Genomic DNA, 27,280 nt, shown 5'->3' with positions numbered 1-27,280 from the left:
TAGTGTTTTTTTTGTTTCATGATTCCATAATATTTTCCGCAGAATTGAGTGATTCCACGTTTTGTTCATGTGCTTGATCTGCAAAAACAGTTGCAACTGACTACAGCTGTCTTTCTTTTTTATTTTTTCAACTGTTTCTTAAAGCCAGAAGGTTGGAATGTTACATGAAAATAGTTTTGAGGCATGTCTGTGATTAGTTTTGTTTTCTACACAATTAAACATCTGAATGAACATTTTCCGAAAGTGGTGATTCCATACTTTTTGCCAGGGGTTGTATATATCCCATAGTTTGTAGACGCTATAACTTTAGTGCAAACCAATCAATATACACTTGGGATTGGAATTGGGATTTTTTTACCAAAAAATATATAGCAGAATACATTTTGGCCTAAATTTATGAAGAAATTTGATTTTTAAATTTTTTTTTTGGATATTTTTATAGCAGAAAGTAAAAAATATTGTTTTGTATTTTTTTAATTGTTTGTATTTTTGTTTATAGTGCAAAAAATAAAAACCCCAGTGGCAATCAAATACCACCAAAAGTAAGTTCTATTTGTGCGAAAAAAAGATTTACATTTCACGTGGGTACAGTGTTGCATGACCGTGCAATTGACAGTTAAAGTAACGCAGTGCGGTATAGCAATAAATGGCCTAGTCAGGAAGGGGGTAAATCCTCCAGAGGTCAAGATTAAAGAAAAAAAGGAGGTTTAGAATCACTTTAATACTAGAAAACCTGTAGGACCATGGATTAAAGTAAAATTTGTAGGTATTCCAGTTTTCTTTGTAATTCCATTTTTTTAAGTGAACACTCTAATTCTTCCAACCCCCAATTAAAAAAAAAGTGCTCTGTTAAATGGAAGATATGAAATATTGTGAGTTAAAATATTTCCTCCTACTTTACTTATTTTCTTTATATTTGTCTTATCTTGACAATGATCAGTATACTGTATACAAGATATCTTCAAAATATTTTTTGTAGCCATTTCCTGGTAATACATAAAATCTTTCTTGAAATAAAAAAATAGTGTGACAAAAATATGCCGTCTGTGTGGCTTAGTTGGCCCAATAATTTACTGGTGCTAGTGAAAGACCTAGGAGCCTATTTATCAACGTTTTACCCAAGATTCACAATTTTTTAAATTCAATTTTAAAATGTGTGAATCTTATGTGAATCTTGGTTTGAACATTGATAAATAGACCCCTTAAAGAAATGCTTTAGGCCATTAAATGTATATAACAACAATGTTTTGCCAAACAGTACACCCAAAAAAAAATGCTGAGACATGAAATTAGCTTTTCAAATGTATTTATTGATGAATGTTTTCCTCCAATTCTCTTTTTCTTGGTATTCTAGACTTCCGTTGTTATAATAGTAACATTTAGTCAGTAATAGCATAATACTTTCTACATCAATAAAGGGTTAACTTGAGAAACATAGATAAAGGTTCATTCTTGCTGGACCCACCCTGGAATTCCAGTTAGCAATTGTTGCCCTTGGCTAGACTAAAACCAGTTTTCTTCCTCCCAGCCAAATCCAGTCACAACACATTCACTACAACAGCAGTGAAGGAATTAAGCACAGATCCCCACCCTCTTTCTGCCCACATATCTATAGCTTTGGTACATAATCTTAGAGCTTGGTCCCAGGGATTCATGGGGATTCGGTGTTAGTGGTATTTCCCTTGTTCACATAGAAAGGGCGTTGCTGAGCCTGTGAGAAACAAGCATAAATGTTAGTTACGTTTTATTGTTTCTTGAATAAAGTAACATTAAGCATTTCATTAAAACTTGAAGGCATCTTTCTAAAGCATGACTACATAGACAGACTATAGGGGAATTGTATTTCAGTACAGAAGTCTAGTTATAGCATTGGATGTATGTATGCCATTGATCCATAGGTTTAGAATACACAGGCAGATCTCATACAGGCTAAGAGTAAGGGTGAGAAACCAGATTGGGCTTGTTTGCTTTGCTTACTACATTGCTAGCACTGAATTTTATTCCAGTTTTGGATTTTCTGTTGTGGTACATGCTCTATGAAGGCTTGTCCCTTTTACTCGTAAGGAAGGGAAGCAGTCGCAAAACATTCACAGAGATTTTCCAACATGTTTGAACTTATCTGAGCAGCATCAAGCATTTCCTCCACCTGAGAGTGCTCTCTGTGTGTACTTGGAATTCAAAGCTTTTTTTTCCATTTTTTTTTTTATAGTTATGGATAGAAATAACGTAAATAACAAGATTCAGATTCTCTCTCTCTATTTGTCTCTGAAATCATTGGAAAGTGACGGGAAAGTGACGGGAAACAGAAAGTGATGGGAAATGCAAAATGTTACAGTTACAAGAAATAAGAGCAAATCTTCCATTGGGGGCATCTACTCCAGGGGCAGTTGTCTAAAGCTGGGCACCTACTATACCATTTATTGTAATACAATAGCCACAGCAGGAGATTCCTCCATCTGTGCTGTATAACATGGATGGAGGAATCTGTTTGAATATTTTTCTTTAGCCCGCATGCTGAACAACAATAATCTATGTGTGCATACTCGGCTTAAGAGAGAAATTCCCCTCACTTTTAGGAGACTTTCTCTCACTTCATGTTGTTTCTGTAAGACAGGAAGTAAGGGGAAATCTCTCCAATGGCACAGAAAATAAAAGGAGAGTGGCAGGAAAAAATGACATCCCTAAATTATGTAAAGCATAAAAAACTTGGGCTATAAATACATTGTAAACCCTACACAATTTGATTGCTTCAAAATCATTGTTTGCAAACAATGGGGCAATTGTGGTGACCAGTGGAAGTAGATACAGCATAGCGTGTTTCACAATAATATCTATGCATTTTCGTACACACAGACAATGATAGAAATGGTTATGCTATGGTGCATCTGAAAACATAAACTTACAGACACCAACAACATAAGGCCATAATCTATACCCCAACCACTTGATATCTGAGTCCAAGACTTAGGTATATGTCTCAAGACATAAAAGTGCATAATATTATATTATATCTAACAATGACCAATCTGACCAAAACATTTTTGGATATCGATGGTTAACAGTATTAGTAGTAGTAGCAATAACAAAAACAGCATAGCCCACAAGTTATACATGCTATAGTTCACAAGCTGAAAGAGGTTGGGGATGACCCCACAGAACAGATGATCAGATCATTAATGAAGTACACTAAACTCACCAGCAGACTCTGTTTTGGGGATTTCCATGTTTGTGGCAAAGCTTTTGCTGGTTGGTGCCTTGTCATCATTGGGTACACTGTAGGAACAGAGGGAAGATTTAAAATAACATATTTGTTCTTTGGGCATAATATATTATTCTAAGTAAAGTAAGAGATAATACATCTGTTGTATGCACAGCTAACAGGGAAGCTATCTGCGCTCTTTCTCTCTCCTTCTCTCTATAGTAGTAATGAGCAGAACACACCTGGGTTCAGCTCAAGCAAGGTTTGGATGAAGAATCTGAACCACACTCAAGTCAACAGGAACCCGAATGTTAAAAGTCAGTTTTGTTCATTTTCTAGGCTAACAGGCAAGCAATTTTCAAACAAATGCCATGGCAGGCTGGCAACAGCCTCATGCTGGGAGACATGTACCAAAACAAATAATTTGTGGGGTTCCCCTTTAAAATCCATATCAGACCCAAAGGATTTGGTATGAATTATAGGGGAACTCCTGTGCCATTTTTTCTTTTAACTATCCCCAGCTCTTTTGCTTATGTGGCTGGGGATTCCCAACCATTTAAGTGAACGGGGCCGGGTGACACCACTAGTTGTTAAGGACTCAGCAATGCCTGCACCTGCATTGTCCTTAACCTCTAACAGAAGCTGCCATGCATAATAGCAGAAGTTTTACCACTATTTTACATAACATTCAGCTCCCACTGCATAAGTAAATGTTAGGGCGTTTGCCCAAATGCCAATATTTGGTCCAAACATGTGTCCAGACCAAACCTTAAGCTCACCCCAATAGACATGTCCAGTCTTGCAGTACAGCCCTATATAAGTCTGTTATACTGACCTTTACTTGGTCTCTACACTAACACTACATGCTATAATTCACAGCTACCAATTAGAAGTTGGACCACTGCAAGAATGGAAGTTCAGTATGTTAAACACAATCATTTTGAACTTAGTCTCTTCAAATATGAAACAGCTTTTAGAGAAAATAAAAGTCCCCCTAAACCTTACTTACTGTTTGAAGAAAATACAGTCTGGGATAAAATTAACGTCTCAGGGAAGCAATTTGCCCCTTTGAGTGTATTTGTTATGGACAATGTGGGCAATTAATGGGAAATGCTTTAGTGGGAAATTAATATATTGAGCAGAAGGGTGACTTGGCAATACTGAGATCCAGGGTTCAGTTCTTGTCAAAGCAATATACGTAATAACAGCCCTTGTATGTTCTACCTGAATCTTTAGGGATTGGTCAGGATAGTCTGATTATGATCTAAATATCAACAGCATAGTAGTAAGTTAAACACTTTCTACACAATCTGGCCCTCTTGTACAAGAGAAGATGCAAACACATATTGTGAAATGTATTGAATGTATTTTATGTGACCCAATGACAATGACAATATACATATTATAGTTTAAAGTGGTTCTAAAGCTTTAAGGTTTTTTCTTTTTACCTTAATGCATTCTCTACATTAAAATAAAAAAACCTTCTGTGTCCATTATCCCTCTCCTGCCCAACCTTATACTTACCTGAGCCCATTCTCAATCCACTGCTGTATATGAGAGCAGCGGCTCTCTCTGCTCTCTCCCTCCCCACAGGGCAAATTGATAGCAGCAGGAGCCATTGGCCAATCAAATCATATGATGAGGGAACAGGGAGCAGATCAAAGCCCTGATCTCTGTGTCAAAGGACACAGCAAGGAGCTCAGGAGCAAGCCTGCACGAGTACCCAAAACGGCTTGCTGAGGGGGTACTTGGAAGTGGGGAGGAGCTAGGAGTGCCAGCGGGGGACCCCAGAAGAGGAGGATCAGGTCTGCTATACCTTTCACAGAGCAGGTAAGTATAACATGTTTGTTATTAGAAAAAAAAAAAGTTTAATATCACACATTTACCATTCATGTTGTAGGGGTTGTTTTCTTGCTGACTATTAGTCTCTGTGGTTGTCACAGTGGATGAAAATTGGTAGGATGGAACTTGGCTGGTGGCTAGAAAAAATACAGTTTAATTAACATACGGTTAACCAAAATTTAAAAGAAGGGAAGTAAAACTGACTAGAAAAAAATTACTGAGAAAACCGACTACATAAGAGGTAATGGCTAATAAAGTCAATATGATTGTTTGATTTTTTTTGGAGCATGTATACTTGTAGTATGGTACCACTTTGCCTGCTCTTGGAGACTTGGAAATGTTGTTATATTTCCTAGCCTTGGTAATTTGTTAGATTAGAAAACAGTACACAAAGAACACAAAATAAACACGAATATTAACTAACAGTGTAATTAGTGGGAGTAGATTGAGCCCAAAGAAGACATTTTCCAAAGGAGAAATTTATCTTGGCAACCAATTTAGCAGACTTTAGTATTGTGTAATCTGGTACTCAGAAAAACGGACTTTTATAAATGATGGATATTAGAATTAGAATATCAACCCCCCCCCAAAAAAAATTGTAATTTATTGCAACACAATTGGTCTGTGTTGGGTTTACCAATCCCTCAATCAGATGGTTGCCCTAGGGGTTTTGTAGGCTTTTTTTCTTTATTTTTCACTTCATGATCCAGTCAGTAAGTCTGTTATTTTTCAACTTCAACAGACCAAGCTACCCAGCAGGAGTGGCAGTTAGAGGGTCGAGAAAAAACATTTAATGCTATCAGGGGTGCTTGCAATGGTTAGATTTTATTAATGTATGTAAAATCTTTATCCCAAAAACAAACAACTGTTGCTATAACTGCTTAAAAAGTGTTACCTGCTGTCCAAGGATGACTTAGAGCAAAGCCACTTTAAGACAGGAAGTGTATTACTGGCTGGATAACCAGGTGAAAACAAAGAAATAAAAGCCTAAAAAAATGAAAATTAATGCTGCCATCATATTTAGGATTGGAAAGGTGCAATATATTAAATCTTTGTTTTTTTGTATAGATATGCTTTAACCACTTGCCGTCCTGAGGAATTACCCCCTCCCCCTCCTTGGGTGTGATGTCATGCTGCACCCAAATTAAATTTATGTCTTTTTTTCCCACGAATTGAGCTTTCTTTTGGTGGTATTTGATTGCCTGTGCATTTTTTTATTTTTTTTTGCGCTATAAAATGAAAAACAAAAAAATACTGCCAATTTTGATAAAAAAAAACAATATTTTTTACTTTTTGCTATTAAACATATCCAGTAAAAAAATTTAAAAATCAAATTTCATCATACATTTAGGCCAAAATGTACTCTGATACATGTCTTTGCTAAAAATCAAATCCCAATATGTGTAAATTAATTGGCTTGCAGGATTTTAGTTTTAGCGTTTAGAAATGGCGGTATAGATACTGGAATTTGTTTTTATTTTTACTGGTAATGGCCATGATCAGCAACTTATAGCGGGACTGCAGGACTGCAGCGGATATTCTGACACTGGGGGGAACTGACTTGGTGTCACTGACATCCCCAGTGACACCAATACAGTAATCGGTGCTGAAAAAAGCATTGCCACAGTACTAATGGCACTGGGCAGAAAGTGGTTAACATGAGGGGCAATCAAAGGGTTAACTGTGTGCTGGGCGTGTCTTACATAGGGGGCCTTGTCAGTGTGCTTCACTGTAAGCACACTGCTATGGATGGCTGTGCTGTGCACAGCCATCCAAAGCAGTGTGCTTAAGCTGACAGGGAGAAGAACTGTTAGTAAACAAAACAGTTCTTCCCTCCATCGGAGATCAGCGGAAATCACCAGGTGCTGGTGATTGACAGCTGCGGCCGTGAATGGTGGCGCGGGTAGTGTATATATATGTGATTTTGTGCACCCATGCCGCCCTGTAGCAGTATTTCTGCTATAGAGCGAATGGGAAACAATTAAAGCGGAACTATAGGCAAAACTTTTTTTCATGTTGGATAGAGTAAGGGGGCTTATAAAGTTTTTTTTTGCCATATGTGTCCCTTTGGGGAGAATTACCATCACTTTCTGTCTCATAGCCAAAACAGGAAGTGAGAGGAAATCCCTGAAAATTAAGTGAATCCCTTGACCACCCCACACACACACACACATACACGTCCCCATTGGAAGATTTCCCCTCTATTACTTTTCTAGGGACAACCTAATATTTAGGATTTTCTTTTACTTTCACTTTCAATGATAGTGGTACATATGACTAATAGAAAAGGTGAATCTCCATTCCATAACAAGTGGGGGAGGGGCAGAGATAGCAACAAAAATCTAATGGGTGTTCTAAGCCATCTCCACTCTGTCAAGAACGAAGGAAAAAGTTTTGCCTTTAGTTATACTTTAATTTTGCTTCAAAAACAAAGCTTCTGAACAAATCAGCCCTGATAAAGGCAACACTGTCATTCTGAAGAGCATTGGATTTACACCCCTACATACAATAAAAAGATCTGTGATCAAGATTGATCCGCCTCCCTTTTGTCATTTAGGTTTACCCCTCTGATTTGTAGCTAAGCACTCACTGTAGTGGCTTTTAATGTCACTTTAGCGCACTTATTGCATGTTTTATATTGTGATGCACTAATGTGTAAAGCAATCTAGCTGGATTCTTCCCACTTTCTGATCGACTTTTGCAGATCCTAATTATATCTTAATCTCTACTTATTCATAATAAATGCCAGCAATCCAAAACACACTTATGTTCTCTCATTAGAGTGTGTTGTGGTAACTCTGCTAATATACAACCCTCAATCCAAGCTGCTAAAGCAAACAGCAATGAAATTTACATTGCCAATAAAATGAAGGGAAAAAAACTAAAGATCAAAGAAGATTACATTCCTTTTTTTTTATCTTCTTTTTAGACTGCTAAGTACCTTATTAAGCCAAGATATAAAATGTTCCTATTGGCCACATCCAGGTAGTAGTGAAAACATTCACTAAATTGCTCAGTGTCCAATAGATCTGTGCATTTCCATTCTTAGAACCAAGCTGAGTTAAAAGAAGAATCTTACTGTCTAAAGTTGTTTTTTTTCACTGTAAAATGGGACTTAGAGGAAGCAATCTTTAACAGATTTGACCAAGTCTGACAGAACTAGATTTTCTGGGCCCAAGCCAAACTTCACATTCATGTGGGTGAAAATAGAACTGGTTATATAATGACTGAATACAGTAGCAGGTGAGGACAATGTGCAAGTGGATTTTGCTTTTTATACTTGAATATTATTTTCTGTGACATTTGGATTTGTTGTAAAATATGGCCCTGTCAGTAAAATTTCCAAGTTCTGCAAATAAAAATATTTTGGTGACTGGTAACCCTGCTTTGCTGAGAGCACCATCCTTTACCCAAAATAAAACGACGGGTCTCAGATTTGGTGAAAGATGGTCAAAATTCAGTCTGAGGTCAACTGTAGATCTTTATGGGATGCTAAGATGTGCTATCGCCAGGGGCAGACTGACCATTTGGGCACTTGAGCACTGCCCGAGGTCCCAGGGTCAGTAGGGGGCCCCATGAGATGCCTCTAGTACCTTTCATAGGTTTTTTTGGGTGTGGTTTGAGTGTGGGTGAGGACACAGGGGCCCCATGATCCCCTACTGCCCAGGGGCACCATGAGTTGTCAGTCCGCCCCCGGTTATCGCATAGAGTTTTGAAAGTTAGTGTATTTTGCATTTAGGCAGATCATTTATTTTTAATGTGCTCCCAACCCTGTTCAAAAATGTGACACAAAGCCCTTTAGAACAATGTAACTGCTATACAGTGCAGGTTTCCTTTACTCAAACATACAGGTCCCCTAAAGCTTTTTAAACCCTACTCTGCTATCCTTGTACCCAAGAGAGAACAAATACATTTTATTTCTCTCTTTCCACAAATGAAATAATGTATTTTTATAAATATAACTGTAAATAAAAAGTGTATAGTAAAAAATGTCTTCTTCGGTTATGTTAGTTCTTTAGAATAGGAAGGAAGAAAAGGTCCCAATTATGACATTGAGTAGAGGTCAGAAAAGCAGTTAATGCGAGCCACAAAGCATGAACAGTGAACAAAAGGTGGAACTTTCCTTTTCATGATTCATACTCTGATTTCCACTGCGAATATAATATTAAGGGACATACTTATAAAGCAGAGATTCTGAAATTCAACAAACATTCTCTGCAGGTGAATCTTTCATGTCCATGTGTTACATAGTTAGTCTGGCTGAAAAAAGGCAAAAGTCCACCCAGTTCAACCAATGCAGTTTGAAAGACATCAATTGATTCTCCACTAGAGAATGTTTGCTGAAACTCAAATGTACGTTTATACGTAGCCCCCTTGGTGTGAAGTTTAACTAGCATCAGAACCGGTAGGAATACCTTTCTGAGAATAATTCGGTTGGGAGAAGCTGGGAGTATCTTCTTGGGCCGTAAAGGAAGAGGTGTCGAACATCCTGTGTGATCCTATAACAAGAGGCGCTATCTCTTAAGAATTACACTACATAGCAAAGTCTTTATGAAATAAATTTCTATAGAGAACTCTAAGTTTACAAATAATTATTTTAATCATTTTCCTGTAAAGATAAAGTTCATTTAAATGGCAAAAAATGGTGTGGAAAACCTTTCACACTGATCAACCGCAAAAACACAGCAAAAATGCATAGGTGTTTTTACCGCACTTTTGCTGCGCTTTCTGAACATTTTGTAAAGGACTTAAAAACTGCACCAAAAACGCTTCTCAGAGACGTTTTTGAGGCGCTTTTTGGGCATTTTCCATTGATTTCAATTGAAAGAGGCGTTTTTGTGGTGTTTTTTTTAACTCACCAAACATGCCCCAAAGATACTGCAAGCAGGAGTTTTTACACCGCACCGCCAGCACAACGCCTCAGTGTGAAAACATACATAGATATACATTCTTATACATAGGGAAGGATTTTTCTTGAGCTTTTTAGGCGCTCATTTTATGCAAAAATGCTTCAAAAACTCCTCAGTGTGAAAGTAGCCAGTTGTGCGGACTTCTGTATTACAGCTCACTATAGTTTGAGAATCATTGCTAACACATTAAACAACAACAGATCTAAGAAATAATACATTGCTTTGTATCTAGATCCTATATGCAGAACATGTATATATTCACTCCTGGTTCTGATTAAAGATTGCAGTAAACAATGGGGTTGACTTAATAAAGGAGTACAATGCTCACTTTGCGAAACGATGCTGTGATCACTTCCATTATCATGTGCAACAGGATTTCCAATTTTTAATCCCCTTGTATACATGTCTGATTATTTGAAGTGACCACATTCTCACTGGTAAGTAAACTTTCCACTAAGGGACCAGTTACTAAGGTATTGTTTGGATTAGTTAACTCACTTGTCCCACGAGTGCAAATGTACAGTAACTTGGCCAATGGGAAAAGTTTACTTAAGTATCAAGGGATATGAAGTTAAAGTCAACCCTTCGTTTGTCCATACAGGGCAAAGTAAAGGCCACATCAAGCCTCCAACCCCACCACCACCTCTAACAGCATATATGCATCATTCCTTGACCCCATGGGATTTATTTACTAAAGCTGGAGAGTCCAAAATCAGACTCCCTTCTGCATAGAAACCAATCAGCTTCTAACCTCAGCTTGTTCAATGAAGCTTTGGCAATGAAACCTGGAAGCTGATTGGTTTCTATGCAGAAGGGAGTCTTATTTTGGACTCTCCAGCTTTAGTAAATAAACCCCCATGTGTCTTTCTTTGATCACCAAGAGTGAAGCGTCTCTTCCAGTCACTTCCAGGTGACTTACTCCTTCACCTTTCATGTGACAGAGCTAGCTGCTTGGCGATAGGCCCAACACTGTCACATGGACCTGGGGAGGCACGGTGTGTGCTCTGATTAGTCAGTTTGGAGCTTACACATTGATGTTTTCCTCCAGACAGCCAACTGGAGAGGTGGAGAGCCAGGAAAGTTGAATGTATGCCACTGAGGAAGGAGGGGGGACGTTAAGTTATCCTTTTACTTTGCCTTTCATGGGAAAAAGAAAGGATCACATAATGTGTTCTTTTTAAACATACAATAATGCACAGGAGGAGTTCCTATTTCTTTAATTTTACTTTCACATGATTGGATATGTGATGTAAACACAGGTTAATTGCAGTTCACCTTACCTTTTACTTTAGTAAATACGCTTCATGCTTACTATGGCTCTGGGGCAAAGCTAACCTGAGATCAAGATGCAAATCTATTCAGATCCAGGGGCTACTGTAACTGCATCTAATACATGCATAGACTTATTGAATGAGGGCCACTGGGTTAGAGCATACAGCAAGCGAACATATTACCTGGGAAAATCATGCGGCTATTAACAGAAAGCATGCAATCATAACACATTTAAAGTGCAAATCAGGGAACTGTGTACAGCTGTAATATGGTGCTTATCAGCAATGTTAGGTTAGTAGACATATATTTGTCAGTGAAAAACAACTACGAATATTTAGGTTACTTTCTTTCTGAAATTTTTTATATTTTGAGTATACTGCTTTCACAGTTATATTAAACTAATAATGTATATTTTGCAGTTTGCAAGGTATTTAAATATTTTTTCTCCACGGCACTAACAGCATGCTCGTGAAAACGTTAAATGTTAAACGGTAAACATTGTGGGCAACACAGTGGCTAAATGGTTAGCACTTCCTCCTGGCAGAACTAGGGTCGTTGGTTCAAACCCCAACCACAGCACCACCTGCCTGGAGTTTGCATGTTCTCCTTCTGACTGGGTGGGTTTCTTCCAGGTTCCTCCCACACTCCAAGGACATGCTAGTAGGTGAATTGGCTCCTGTCTAAAGTATGTATATGTATGAATGTGAGTTCGGGACCTTAGGTTGTACGTCCCTTGAGGGTTAAGGACTGATGTGAATGTACAATATATATATGTAAAAGCGCTGCGTAAATTGATGGCGCTATATAAGTACCTGTAATAAATAAATAACAATGCATTAGATTGCCAATACTTTTGGTAAAAATTAAATTGAACTTCAAACTCTTTTGAGCCAATTGTAACTGTATACCTATTCTTAACAAAATATTTGACCACCACTTTTATAATGACTGATATATTTTTTCAGACCTTTAATTCTCCAACTTTGTGATTATGGGCTCATACCCAATCTCCTTATTAAATTCCAATCACTGTCTCCTCTGTGGACGAGATATGACTTTGGTCTGACTGAGATAAATTCAAATGAGCTCTTCCAGGGAGTCTGAGAACTTCATCAAGTGTTCACACCTCACTTTCTTATTATGTGTTATGGCTCTGTCAAGAATCTGGAGAAGCTTTAATCAGGACTGTACTATACAGGTGACTTAAGTATGACCATCCCTAAATGCTCACAAAGACATTTAATATGCATTAGATTAAGGTCTACACCTAGCTTTTAGGTATCATTTGGTAAAATCTGACTAGTGTGTGTCAGTGGAAAGACTATAGGGTGTGAAGGTAATAGTGATTATAAATTCTTATACTTGTGGTATTAACATTTCCAAACTTCTATGTCACTTGGTAAGCCAATAAAAACTTCTAAATATGCCAAATCATATTTTGTTTTTGCAAACAAATGATTGGCTGCATGGATATCCATCTAGCCAAACCAAATGAACAAAGAAATGTCTGCATAGATACAGTATGTGAGAAAACTTGAAACAGGAATAACAATAGAATAATATCATATGAAAATTATATCAGATGTAGTATTTAAATATACAGTATATTATGGTATTTTGTGCCTATTCATAGACTCTTGGTGGGAATTGTTTTAATACATATGATATGTGCACTTCTAACCATATGTAGTGCACCTGTAGTAGTGGATGTCTTATATATGAAAGTAGCATCTAGCTCTCCATTATGTTTGCTAAATGTACAAAATTACTTCAGAAGCATAGTGAATGTATTTTATACCTTTGGCTCCATAGAGGCTGTTCAAGCTTGAAGCAGAGCTGTCAGCTAATGTGTGTACAGAAGAGGGCTGAAAGGATGGTCGTCCACCAGCTACAGAGTATAAAGCAAGGTAAGTATGTGCATCAAAAATAATAATATTCATAAAAATAATAATCTTTACTGTATAGCTAATAAACATATGACCTACATTTAAAGTTATTGTAAATCTCAGACATTAAATATGAACAAAGCATATCCCTCTATTATGTGTACTTGTCTCAATTAAGAGCAGTAAGTGTCTGTCTGCTGCCTCCTTCCTCTGCTATCTGCACGAAACCCTTTTGGCCAGTTTCCCAGCACCAAAAGCAAAATGGTGATAGAGGAGGGACCTCCATCAGATTGACAGCCTCAACTCTGTTCATGTGAGCTGTGTTCATTGGCTGTGTATCTTCCCATCAATCAGCTCTCAGAACTCTTCTCACTGACCTCTGCAGAGTGTAATTTCAGCTCCCTGCCCCCTTTTTTCTGAACTCTCAGACAAGCTGTATAAATTCAGCAGTTTGAACAGATGTAGAGAAGAGAAGACTGCAGATAGACAGGTACAACCTATGTAAGATGTTTTATTTCCTCTCTGTGTGTCACCTGTGGCCAGTCACTTCACTGATAAATGTAAGGGTTTACAACCACTTTAAGTGTAAACATCTTTAGAAATAGAGAAATTGATATAATCAAAAGGCAGATCATGTAAATTCCCATTTTGCCATACAGGCATTGCTATTACAATGCTCATGAGCACTAGGTTTATAGCCATTCTTCTCTGACCTTATTTAATTAATTTGGTGGGTTGTCCACAGAACTTCTATGTACAGCTATTTAAGCAAATCTAGAGACTGTAGAACATGAAAATCTAAGGGAATGAATAGTTTTTCAGATGCTCCATCACACCTGTTCCTTACAACAATTCCACTTGTCAAAGTAGCTTAGATCATATGTCTTCAGTTTTCTAATGTTTGAACAAGTGAACCTCTTAATCTGTCCCCATGCTTTATGTATCGTATTTCAAACCCATGAATTCCTGTTATATTATTTTATGTACTTTACTTTTACTTTACTTTACTTTATTCTGCTTATGCTTTTAACAATAGGAAGCCGTCAATAGAATGTACTCATTCATTTCATATGCTTGCTATACATTTTGATTTATCCTTTGTATTTATGTAGAGTTTTCTCTCCCCATCTCTCTCTCTCTTTCTAACTGGCTCTTAAAATTGTAATTTTGTATAATTTGGTTCTATTATGTAAAACTTTTGTGAAAATAGGAATTACATATAATGTGTACTAAATGACCAATAACGCCACAGCTGTCAGGTATTAAAGTATAAGACAGTTCTCTTTCTATAAACTTAGTATACTACTACTAAGAAGAAGAGAAAATAAACAGAGCAGGATAAAGAAAGCTAATTAATACCTTTCACATTAAAGAGAGAGCTGAACCTTCCATATGAGTCACTTGGTTGTGCCCAGTTAGTTGCCAGATCCTTCATCATGTATCTGTTCTCCACTAAAACACAAGAATAAACATGTTTAAGCCTAAGAAGCACTGTTAAAAAAACTATAATTTAATTACATTCTAACAGAACGTTATGTTTATTTGTCATGTGTTCTGTGATCATGTTCCGTTTCTATAATTATATACTCTATTATCCTTTAATAATGCTAGAAAAACATATCATTAAACACCAGCAGTAAAGTTTGAAAATGAAACATTGCTAATCAAAATGAAATATTTATTTATGGATAATTTGTACCTTCTGTATTACTTTGAAGTGGACCTTCTATAAAAAAAAAAAAAGTCAGGTCTGCTTGCCTGTGAGCCCCTCCCCCCAAAAAGTACTAATTTAAAGCTAAAAAAGCCCAAACCATTAAAAAAGGACAACATATCTCAGACCCTGGCTTCTGGATGATTCTTGTAGGTGTCGGTGACATCACTGAGCCTCACTGCTGTCTCTTGGAACAGCTGAATACTTGAAATTCGGCTAGAATCGGCTCCTTTACAGAGCTCACAGTGCACATTCTCATGAGATTGGAGAATTTAGCAGGTAGCAGTGAGACATCAATGGCGCCAAGAGGAAGTGACCAAAAGCTGGGGTCTGCAGTATGTATTTGCTTTTTTTTCTTCTAATGTTTTGGGGGGGAGGTTTATTGGGTGGGGCAGCCAAGCAGGCTTTGCATTTTCATGCAAGGTCCGTTTTAAATCTAAGCTCCATGCAAACAGCAAAATGGTAAAATTACTATGGTATATATGGTAAAAAAAACAAACAAACCTAGATGGTTGCAGCATCGATCCAATGCTGCAGCTGTCCCCAGTCGGCTGTACACGCAGAACTGAGTGAACAAAAACCACTAATCGCTCAGGTCTCAGGTCCACTCTGACAGTCACCACCCTGCTGTACTCTGCCCTTCAGCTCTCACTGGAGCGCTGGGCTGTGGAGGGGATGGAAGCAGCTGGTTCAGGCTCTCAGTGGTGTGCTGAGATGCTGAACCAGCTGCCAGGCAGGCATCTGGGAGGATCACAACATTATTGTCAGGATCCTTCCAGAGCCTGGACAGCTCTGTGACGTCAACTGTCAGTGGACTTCAGTCCCCTGTCAGCTGGATCTGGATCACAAGAGTGCAGAACTAAGTGCACTTCTGTGATCCACAAGATAAGTACGGCCAAAGCTTCTTTTTAATAAACTAAGGATGAACTAAAATTTCACATGCTAAAAAAGAATATGCTAATAAAGAGGAAGGAACCAGGGAGGCAAAATATAAGAAGACTAGTATATTTAAGAAATACATCCTGATCTATAACATGCCACAGCCTTTGATTGAAGCCAAAGAGATGAGTATATGAGATTCATGTGCGTATGTCCGTTTTATAAAAATTTGAAAAAGGTGGAAACATTTTTTTCTTTCTACAAAAATACAATAGTTTACGATAGACAGTGCTTTAGCAAATTGGGTATTTTTCAGTTGAGGTTTTCATTTACTCAAGTTTCAAGGCATTTTTATATAAAAAAAATTCTACCTCTTAGTTAAGTCCATTACATATATACATACACTACCTACAGTAGGTACACGCAGTAGAGCAATTAAACATTGCTTTCTATCAGTGACTCAATGATATACTTGAAATGCTTTTTTTGAACCACGTTTTCAAAGTCTGATTTAATTGGTATGAAAATCAACTTGACTAACACACATAATTGTAGCAACATGCATTCTATATAATTTAGCTTTGGCACAAACTATTACATACAGATTCATATAAATGCTTGAATATATTTGCATCAAAAACATGCAGTTTGGCAGTTTTCAAAATGCCCTTCTGTACAGCCTTTTCATTTTTTATTTTTTGCTGAAATGTCATTAAGCAATGTCACAGGATACAGGCTTTACAATGATAAAATAACTGCAGAGAGCATAACAAATTAGTTGTTTCTTGAATTCACAATCTACCCAGTAATTAATTTCTGAAATATCTGGTCTTAATTAGTGAGCCAGTTATAAGCATACACTAGTTTGTGTTTACAGTGATTCTAAAGTCTCACTTTTTATTTATTTAAACTAACAAACATGTCATACTTACCTACTCTGTACAATGGTTTTGCACAGAGCAGCACAGATCCACCTCTTCTCAAGTCCTCCACCTGCGCTCCTGGCCCCTCCACCCACTGAGTGCCTCCATAGCAAGCTGCTTGCGCTGGGGGCACTCATGTGTGCTTGCTCTCCAGTCAGCTCTGTTAGTCCATAAGACACAGATATTGTGGCTCAGTCCCACCCCCTGCTATCTCCTCACTAGATGTGTGCTGTCAATGGCTCCTACTGCTGTGTTTGAGTCAATGAGGAGAAAGAAAGCTGAGAGAGCCTCGGCTCTCATGCATATCACTGGACATATCTGATAGGAAATCCAAATTTTACAGCTGTCACTAGAACAAGAGATGAGGGAATATCTTTCACTGGGGACACTTTTTTCAGTGCAACTGACTTCCTTAATTTTGAAAGGGATTTCCTAACCCTTTCCGTTGTATCTCCGGTAGGGATGAGATTGGGTTTGGTCAAAACCCATGTTCATCTGAACCTGGAAGGAAGCTGTCAATGTTGGCCCAATCAGCTGTGGTCAAGGCATTCCCCACACTGTAACTGCAGGTATACAAATAAGGGGGATTTTTGTTTTTCTGATTTCCAATACAGGTTCACTGGCAAGCCTGAAAAATGAAACAGTTGGTCCAAATATGCTGTTAAACTAAATGTTAAAGAATTCAGTCCCTGGAAGGACAGAATGATGACTAGAAAACTATTACCAATGGAAAAATACTGTTCCTTGTAGTGTAGGAGAACCATGTTTTGTTGTTAACCTGAACTGTTACACATTCATAACTGTGACCGTACTCAAAACCAACAAAATGTCTAGCTGCTGCATTATATGAATACCAATTTTGAGATTACTGAATAATGTATATCATAACATTTCCAATGGAAGGGTAATAAAATGTAATTATATAATGTTACTAAATGTTTCTCTTGTATGAATTATATATTACGATCAACACGTAACTAATGTGATGACAAAGCAACAGCATGTAGGGATTGTGAACTATTATGTATTCTCCCTTTGCCACTGGGCTTCTTATTTTATAAAGTCTTATTATTATATTGTTTTAGCTGTAATTCACTATTTTTACGCGTACCAAGATATCAGTGCTCACAAAACTACACACAACAATCTTTCAAGATTTACTGGGGCTTAAAGCAGAACTTCACCTTTAAAAGATGAACGAACGAAACCAGGGCTCCAGTCTTCAAACAACCAAGGCGATGCCAAAATGCCAACCGAAGAGGTGTTGCCCTTTTAAGATCGAGAAATCTGACCACTAGTGGAAAAGAACAGAAAAAGGACGCACTCTCATCGTGCATTACCGTGGTATAACACATATTTATTGAATAAAAAGAGGATATATACTCTCAAACCAACGTGATAAAAGGCAGTAAAAGTAGTCCACAAAGACAGTCACAATGCATCTGTGTCTAATGATGCAGATAGGCTAACGCGTTTCGGGAGCTGAACCCCCTTCCTGAGAGCTAGCTCCCGAAACACGTTAGCCTATCTGCATCATTAGACACAGATGCATTGTGACTGTCTTTGTGGACTACTTTTACTGCATTTTATCACGTTGGTTTGTGAGTATATATCCTCTTTTTATTCAATAAATACTGTACGTGTTATACCACGGTAATGCATGATGAGAGTGCGCCCTTGTCTGTTCTTTAGAACTTCACCTTTAATACTTCCTCCCCCCCCCTCCTCTTCCACTCTCCCACTTTTGGGTGCCTAGTTTTAGCAGGTACCACTCCCACTTTCGCAGCAAATGCCTAGGCAATCACAGTGGAAGTCGCCCTCCGAAACTTTCTGAGATATGTCACAGGTCCCAGACGTCTGTGGGTCCATTCACAAAGTGCAGGGCGATTCGCACAAGAGCAGTGGGAAGCCCACTGTAAAGCCGCAAGGAGTCACAGCCAGCTTTCCTCCCAGAGTAAAAACGCCAACACCAAGGACCTGAAGACCAGCAAAGAACCGGGCCGAGTGAGGACAGCATTGGATCCTTGGACAGGTACGTATCCTTTTTTAAAAAAGTCAGCAGCTACAGTGGTGCTATTGTAAACACAAGTACAGCATAATGGCATATGTAAAAACAAGAGAGTTTTCTTTTTTGTGCATACACCTGCAAGCTGCGTTTACGATCGCACCACCATATACAGTTACGCTGAATGGACTTAGCACGTGGGCTCAGCTGGCCTATGTGAAGAGACCTAATAGTTAAAACAAGTCCAATGTGTTGTTGGGGTAAATGCACCCATTCATCAGGGAGGGCAAGCAGATCACAGAGAATATGGGGCAGCACAGTGACTAAATGGTTAGCCCTTCCGCCTCCCAGTACTAGGGTTGCTGGTTCAAATCCCAACCATGGCACCACCTGCCTGGAGTTTGCATGATCTCCCTGTGCCTGCGTGGGTTTCCTCCAGGTACTCCGGTTTCCTCCCACTCTCCAAAAACATGCTGATAGGTTAATTGGCTTCTGTCTAAATTGGCCCTAATATGTGTATGTATGGATGTGAGTTAGGGACCTTATATTGTACACCCTTTGAGGGTTAGGGACTGATGTGAATGTACAATATATATGTAAAGCGCTGCATAAAATTGACGGTGCTATATAAGTACCTGAAATAAATAATATGTTTTGCCCATAGCTGTCAGTTTCCAGTTTATAGATTTTCTATTGTGGTTTCTCTTATTTTTTGTCTATAATTCAACACCATTTCTCTTTTCCTTCCTAATGATAAAACTTTACAGCTTCATATTTCTGTAGGCGGGAATGCTCATTTTCACTTATTTTACAAACGACAATAATCCTTTGTATTTGGGCTTGTTAATAACAGCTTCGACAAATAACCTAACAGTGAGCAGTCCTTCAGGACTGACTCAGAGATCTTCTCATTTGTATTGCTGCTTTTTAGCGACAGCCCTCTGACCTGGATGTCTACTTAATCACTGCTCTTTGCAAGAGTTTTAGAAATCTGGCCACCTCGTTTAATAAAAATTCATTCAATAAAAACATTCAGGCTGGGATCACACTTGTGCGGTGCCATATATTGCATGTGATTCGCACAGGAACCGCACCGCATTCTTGTGCAAATCACATGCAAATGGTGTGTGGTGCGATTGGAGCCATACATTTTGTAGGGCTCAAATTGCACTGCATCCACACCAAAAAGGTGCAGGACCCTTTTTTTGGTCCGCACTAGAATCGGATAGCATGGGTAATCACACCAATGCGATCTGATTCTGCACATCGCACCATGGTTTGCAGACTGATTTCGAAATGTTGTTAACTTAACGTACACACCCGCAGCGGTTCGCATGAACGGAGTGCGATTGTGATGCAGTGCGGAATTTGCACACAGAAAACGCGAATTCCGCACCGCATCAGTGTGAACCCAGGCTCAGAGTTAACCTATAATGATGACACTATTTATCTTGCAAGATCAGTGGTATAACTGGAAATTTTTGGCTCATAGCAAACATGTCAGGGCCCATCCATCCTCTCGTTGCCTACTCCCATCAGAAAATTCTACAGCTGTTAGCCCTGGTTCACACTGATGCCATGCGGATTTTGCAGCGTTTTTTGTGCGAATTCTGCACCGCATCAAAATTGCACCCGTTCATGCGAACCACTGTGGGTGTGTATGTTAAGTTAACAACACCCCGAAAGCGATGTGCAGAATCGGATCACATAGGCGTGAATACCCATGCGATCTGATTCTAGTGCGGACTCAAAAAAAGGTTCTGCAGCTTTTTGCTGCGAATGAGGTGTGATTAGAGCCATACAAAATGTACAGCTCCAATCGTACCGCACACAAATCGCATGTGATTTGCACAGGAATGCGGTGTGGTTCACATGCGATATACCGCACCGCACATATGTGAACCCAGGCTTAGTGTACCAAGGTGTTTATGTACAATATATGTAAAGCACTGCATACATTTTTGGTGCTATGTAAATACCTGTAATAAATTAATAAAGTATTACTTGCCATTGATTTGTAGACAGTATAAACTTATGTTCTTATTAATGTTTGGTAGCAGCAAACCTGTCAGTTCAGTCAAAAAACTGAACATATGTAGAAAGAGAGCTGATACAAGGCTTGATATCAATAAGTGATATAATTCCTGCTTGTGTAACGTAGACAGTTGTTTAGGCAAAGAAGCACCATCTGCACTCAGGGCAATAATTTAATGACACCTGAAAAGCACTTTATAAATTTTCAATGTCAGCTCTGCTAACTGCAAGTTTACATGAATGAAGAAGGTACATACAGGGGTGCCATATGTAATGCAGGCATATGTTGTCTGCATAATTTATCTCAGGAAGAATAATAGCTATTGCGATTCACCAACAGTAAGGGAAATACCTTTGTAACAGGAATGCATTCTCTCGCTTTCACTATTCTAAAAACAACTTAGCAGCAGATGTATCACATACTTTTGTAACAGAAACACAATCTCTAGTTCTCTGTTGAAAATAACAAAGTATTTCTATTTCTCCCATGCTATTTAAAGTGCTAAGCCAGTATACTGATTTATTAGGCTTTCAAAAATTTAATTTTTAAGAGATATCACACAATATTATTATTGTTATTACAGGTACTTATATAGCGCCGTCAATGTATTCAGAGCTTTTACATATACATTGTACATTCACGTCAGTCCCTAACCCTCAAGGGATGTACATTCTAAGGTCCCTAACTTACATTCATACACATACTAGGGCCAATTTAGACAGGATCCAATTAACCTACCAGCATGTCTTTGGAATGTGGAAGGAAACCAGAGTACCCGGAGGAAACCCATGCAGGCACAGGGTGAACATGCAAACTGCAGGCAGTTGGTGCCGTGGTTGTGATTCAAACCAACAACCCTAGTACTGCCAGGCGGAAGTGCTAACCATTTAGCCACTGTGCTGCCCAATTTAGCCAATTTGCTAGATCATTATCAACCTACCTACTACTTATATTATACTATTTTCAACTAGTTGCCGTTAAACCTGGAATTTGCAAATATTTCCTACACAATGCACGATGTAGCTTTTGGGGATGATTCACTAAAACCGGAGAGTGCAAAATCTAGCGCAGCTGTGCATGGTAACCAATCAGCTTCTAACTTGTTCAATTAAGCTTTGATAAAAAACCTGGAAGCTGATTGGTTTCTATGCAGAGCTGCACAGAATTTTGCACCATGCAGTTACAGTAAATCAATCCCTCTGTCTTTGCAAGCTTTTCTTCTCTCCAGACCTTAACAGCAACAGTCTTATTCCTAGGTTTGGTTTAAATACTCAATTTGCTACGTTTAGCAAATCTACTCTGTTGTGTTCTGGCTCTGTACTCTGAGTGAGGATCTGACAAGGCTTGTAGGACAAAGCCCTAGAGGCTCACCACTTACATCACTCCCATTTCTTCTTTTTTTTCACTTTCAACAGATTTTTATTAAAGAATTTCAATGTAAAATTCACAACATGAAGAAGCATCTGGATATAAGGAACACACTGTTGATTGTCAGTGCTGAGCCACCAATAAGATAAATCTCTCTTTTAATTTGACAAAAATCTTTAAATATTCAGATTAGAAAGCTACATACTGTGGGGGACCCGTAGCACAGCCTTGGGTCTTTACTCCTTGGCAAAAGTGTTGCTTTAAAGACAGAGATATAACCATATAAAACAGAGACACTCAACCTTTTGAATAGCGAGGGCCACTTACGTGATTTGGTAATCAGTCGTGGCCATAATGAAATGAAATGGTTGAGAATTTCACATTTTTTGTTTTGAATAGAATAATATACATTTTCCTTCTGCAGTTGATGAATGCCAGCAGAAGGAAGAGGAGGAGAAGCCAGCTTTTCAGCAGTTGCAAGAGGAAAATGGAGAGAATCTGTTCCTGTATATGCCACCCCGCCACCCCTCCTGTCCAAGTGTAAAACAGTATGTAACAGTGAGGCTGCACAGGCCCCCTGGAACATGGCGCTTGGTCACCATTGCAACCTCTGTCGCTACACCAGTGATTGGGCAGGTGTGGTAAAGACATGTCAACTATGGGGTTTAAAAGCCCCCAAACCCAAATGTAAATGTGCCCTTACTGTCCCGAGCTCCCTATAAGGCTGCTTTCACACTGGTTCGCTGCGGTTTACTCCTGAGGGGTTAGCTGAGCTTTGCCATAGACTTCTACTGTAAGCTGTGGGTGTGGTGCATTCCTGCATTCAGTTTGAGGTCGAGGGCCATATCAGAGGGCTCTGAGGGCCATACAAAAGTATGTGATACATCTGCTGCTAAGTTGTTTTTTAGAATAGTGAAAGCAAGAGTCTGCATTCTTGTTACAAAGGTATGTCCCTTACTGTTGGCGAATCGCAATAGCTATAATTCTTCCTGAGATAAATTATGCAGACAACATATGCCACAGGTTGAGCATCCTGATATATGATAACAGTACAGATGTAACTATCTGTGTACATTTGTACAGCATTACATGTTTCAGTTAAAGGTGTTCTCTACACATGTTTAAAAAATGAAGCAAGTGCCACAACTTTATTATAGGGTTTTATCTTCAAGGTGCTGTCTGCCAACTGTTCTTGTGCCTCCCTCTTCCACCAATTCTACAGGGCGTGCCTACATGATATAGAGTGTCCTGTAGACAACTCCCCACTTTACTTGGAGTTCACAGAAAATGTTCCCTATAGGAGTTAGGCAAGTTACAAGAGAAGCTTTCCTCTGGAGGAGTAAGTGGAGGATTAGGATGGCAATTAAAGATTTGACTATAGGTTATCTGTAATACCTTAATTGTATGACCTATATGAATATTTAAGACATTTGCCCAATATATGTTACCGTACCCTTTGTATACTATATGCTAAATCCAAGAACAGCACTTTACAATTTATGGTATAAATGAGCTGTAATACCACAAAGTGCATTTTATCCCAAATCCCCAATCCATTTAAATGTTAGATATAGTGATAATGGCTTTCTAAAGATTATAGGAACTTCAGCACAGTTCTTTTATTCATATTGCGCCTGGGGTTGGAAGGTAGATCAGTTAATAAAAAATGAATTGCACAAAACCACAGAAATCAACACACATTTAGAAAAGCAATTAAGCTCCTCTGTGTAGCACCTAAGTCTGTGCTACATCCTGAAAACTAAAAGAAAGGAAAATTAATATGATGACTGGTAACAGGAAATATCCGTACAACGCTGAATAATGGAATATTTTCGAATTGGCAGAGTGGATTTATTTATAGGTAAAAAGGCAGCTCTTAAAATATAAGAATATTTTATCTTGGCACCTGGCCAGTATTCTGTGGCTGTATGCAAATCTGTGTTTTTCGATGGCATGGCAAGAAAGGTATCAAACTGCTTAAATACTTTTTACACTGATATATGTTCAGATATTCTCATTTAGCGTACTATCATCTGTATAATACATGGACTTACATTATTTTGAATATGCCAGTTGCCAAGCCAGAGTAAGACAGAACTCTTAAAGCAGTGAATCCAGGGCCATCATCAAATCCAAGAGACTAGCAATTTATGTTAAGGTCAGAAATGGCAGCTCATCTATACCACTTATGACTGGTGTCCTTGTTTGGATACTTATGTATCCAATATTTTAAAAAAAATTACTTTATATACAGTTTAACTGCATGCTACTTGTAACCTCAGGCAAAATGCAAATATGTTTTAACAAGTTTACAGATTGGTCATTGTATTTATATTTAATATATGTATAAAATATGTATTTTTATTACATACCGAATATTGCCTGGTTGCATTATACAGTTCAGAAAACAATGAACTAACTACTAAGAAAGCCCAGCATTGGTAACTTCTTTTGTGACACTCTAAGGCAGCCCATAGATGAGTCTTTCATTTCCCCCATATGAAAATATGACAGGGCAGTTGTACCGAAGATGACTGGTAGATTGACTTATGTACAACCTCCTGGCCATAAATGGTTCCAGCTGAACCAGCCATATTTTGTTCCATTTATGGCCAGATTATCTGAAACTTCATGCGTACTATATGGGTTTGGGAGGGAGGGGGGTTTATCCATTTTGAATGGATAAAACAACAACTCATTCACAACAAAGTAGAAAAATTACTTAGCATAGGTGGGGGCCAAGTTATTCGAATTCAGTATCTACTGACTAGAAGTGGTAAATGAATTTGTAAAATTGATTGGAAGCAGAGAATTACTTACCATTCTTTTCAACAAGATTTTTATTAGCCTCAAGTTTACAGTATTTCTCCACATTCTTCTTGCAGACTCCCAACAGTTCTTCTTTCATTGCTCCCATAGCTTGAGTCAGCCTTTCTCCTTCCAGAGTCACTGCATAAGTAGGTAGTGGGGGTATTGGAGGAGCATTTCTTATTACCATTTGGAATTCCTGCAAAAATATTCATAAGGAACATAAATTTTAAAGGACATATTTGTGAGGAGGTATATACAAAACTGATCTAATGAATAACACCTGTTGACAGATTACTGTGCCATGGTTCTCTTTCCTTGAGGTGCACTCTTACCTTGGCTTCACATTGTTTATATTTCTCCCATCTCTAGACATGCTCTTCCTGCCCCCACCTATCTTACTATGGTTACCTTGTATCTTGCTACCTTTTACCCTACACTTCCATCTTGCTATTATTTTGCCTTCAATCTTTTGTCTTGTATCCTGTGCTGGGTCACCTTGCACTCCTGTCTTCCTTGAGCTTAGTCTCTGTCATGTGTTCATTCTGTTAAGTCTAATTGCCTTGCTACTTTCCCCCAGTATAATGCCTATATAGTTCAATCTGTTCACTTCTCAATGCATTCACAATTTGTGGATTTTAGTTTCAATTCTGTCTTTTCTGTCATTCTTTGCATTTTGTTTCCCTTGGTTACTGCCTGATGTTTATTGTTGTCAATAAAAATAACCCACGAGTTTCATTATAGCAGTGCCAGGAAACTCAATTTCATTCTCTCCACTAGAGGTGCTGATGAAAATCAGGCACCCTTAGGTCCTCCCCTATGCAGCACAGCTTTCAATGCCAACTGGTATCACAGCTTCATATATTTGCTTCCCTGTCTTCTAGGTGTCTCTTCATTCTCCATTTACTGTCATGTATCTAACTATCCTCCTGGAATGGTACTGAAAGAATAATCCAGGCACTTACTTCTAATAACAATATTTCTGCTTTTTATTTGGCCACTGTAAACCCTATGGCCCATTTAAGTGGCATTCTTGTCCAAAGATGAGCAAATGTTGCCTCTGTTGAGGCATGCCTAGACACTGACTGCTCTCCAACTATGCCTAGATGCTTATTTTACCTTAGTGTGCCTAGACACTACCTCATCTGTCCAAACACTGGCTGCCCTCTAGCATGCCTAGGTTCGGGTGACATACATGTAGACCAGGTTCCATGGAATTCTTAAGAGATATAGTGGCTTTGCGTAGTTGTTTTCCAGGAGATGCAACTGACTTTCAGATTTTTTTTAGGAGATTATCATCTTCTGAGGAGTCTTCTGAGACTGTATTACCTCAAGTATCTGCATTCTCCTAGCCTTGGTTACTGTTTAGTTTGTCATTATTGTCAGCTTTATAGTCCATTTCAACCCTGTTAATGTTTTACTGGCTGCATTTTTATATACAATACATATACTGTACTTTTAGCTTTTTCATTTCTAATAATTTCTAACAATATATTTGCTTTCACTTCAGACACTGTAAACTCTATTGCCCCTCCAAGTGGCAATCAAATGTGAATATACCTCTTTTTTCCAACTAAATGCTACAGCAAGGGTTAAAAAAAAACCTTGTGTTGCCAGCACATAGAAGAGTTGAGCCTCACCTCTTAAACACAAGCTCTCTTGTGGTCCCCACTAAGCGCTGGTCTACTCAACATCATTCTTGCTCTCTGAGCAGAAAAGTTCATAGGGTCTGCATTTAAGGGAGCGTGTCAGAGAACAGGGCTGATTTGACTCTCTCTCTCTCTCTCTCTCTGCAAATGTAATCAGGGAGAAGTAAATGGTGAAGCTCTGTGTGTGGGTTTGATGCCCCGCTCACCCCCCTGATGGGATCTGTGCCCTCTTCCCCACAGCGGCAGAATTTGATTCAATCAGAGGGCAGAGAAAAAGAGCCAATAGGAAGCTCAAAGAGGACTTGCTGTACAGGATCCTGGGAGAGTCTTTAAAGGAGCTCTGAACCATACACGTCTATGGAGGCTAATGGCTAAATTTATCAAGATTAGGGCCAGTCTAAAGAGGAGAGTCAGGGTCTGTGCTCTACATTCAAGGGACTGGAGACAAGGAGAGGAGCTGAGTGGACCTGCTTCTGTGCCTGTTCAGCCACATTAGAGAGAAAGAATGACCGTGCTGCTGAGTCTGCCTCGCTGCCATAGGGAGTGAGCTTGAGAGAGCGAGTCGCTGCATTTCCAGGACTAAAGCTGAGAGACTGCACTCTGTGTGAGGATCCAGGCTGATAGACTGAGCCTCTGGGACCTGCCTTCTGGAACCTGCTGAAAACCAAGACATTGGGAACAGACTAGTAGCCGCCAGGAGTGGTGAGCTGAACTACACATCCTAAACGGTCGACACATACAGTTAATGCCATAGAGACTGCTTTTACCCAGCTGCTCATTTACATTCACCACC

The 27,280-nt window shown here is 38.7% G+C and overlaps 1 protein-coding gene across 2 annotated transcripts in view; it reads right to left on the bottom strand.

The window, feature by feature from the left end:
• Window positions 1-1,289: 1,289 nt before the first annotated feature.
• Window positions 1,290-27,280, bottom strand: part of TRIM29 (tripartite motif containing 29) — a 57,213-nt gene continuing 31,222 nt past the window's right edge. Inside the window, exons 4-10 of one of the 2 annotated variants that reach the window (XM_089678559.1) lie at window positions 24,851-25,037; window positions 14,469-14,561; window positions 13,022-13,111; window positions 9,457-9,540; window positions 5,086-5,178; window positions 3,197-3,273; window positions 1,290-1,711 (exon numbers count right to left, since the gene is read on the bottom strand). In XM_089678559.1, coding sequence (XP_089534685.1) covers window positions 1,652-1,711; window positions 3,197-3,273; window positions 5,086-5,178; window positions 9,457-9,540; window positions 13,022-13,111; window positions 14,469-14,561; window positions 24,851-25,037 — 684 coding nt within the window. In that variant the 3' untranslated portion in view covers window positions 1,290-1,651. The remainder of the gene's footprint in view (window positions 1,712-3,196; window positions 3,274-5,085; window positions 5,179-9,456; window positions 9,541-13,021; window positions 13,112-14,468; window positions 14,562-24,850; window positions 25,038-27,280) is intronic. The other variant, XM_089678560.1, reaches the window with a different exon arrangement.

Source organism: Staurois parvus, unplaced genomic scaffold (assembly GCF_062004578.1).
Source record: "Staurois parvus isolate SC_StPar_1 unplaced genomic scaffold, SC_StPar_1.0 ptg000207l, whole genome shotgun sequence".
Lineage (NCBI taxonomy): Eukaryota > Metazoa > Chordata > Amphibia > Anura > Ranidae > Staurois > Staurois parvus.
Note: the sequence above shows the minus strand (reverse complement) of the source record. Positions and strands in the feature narration are given on the sequence as shown.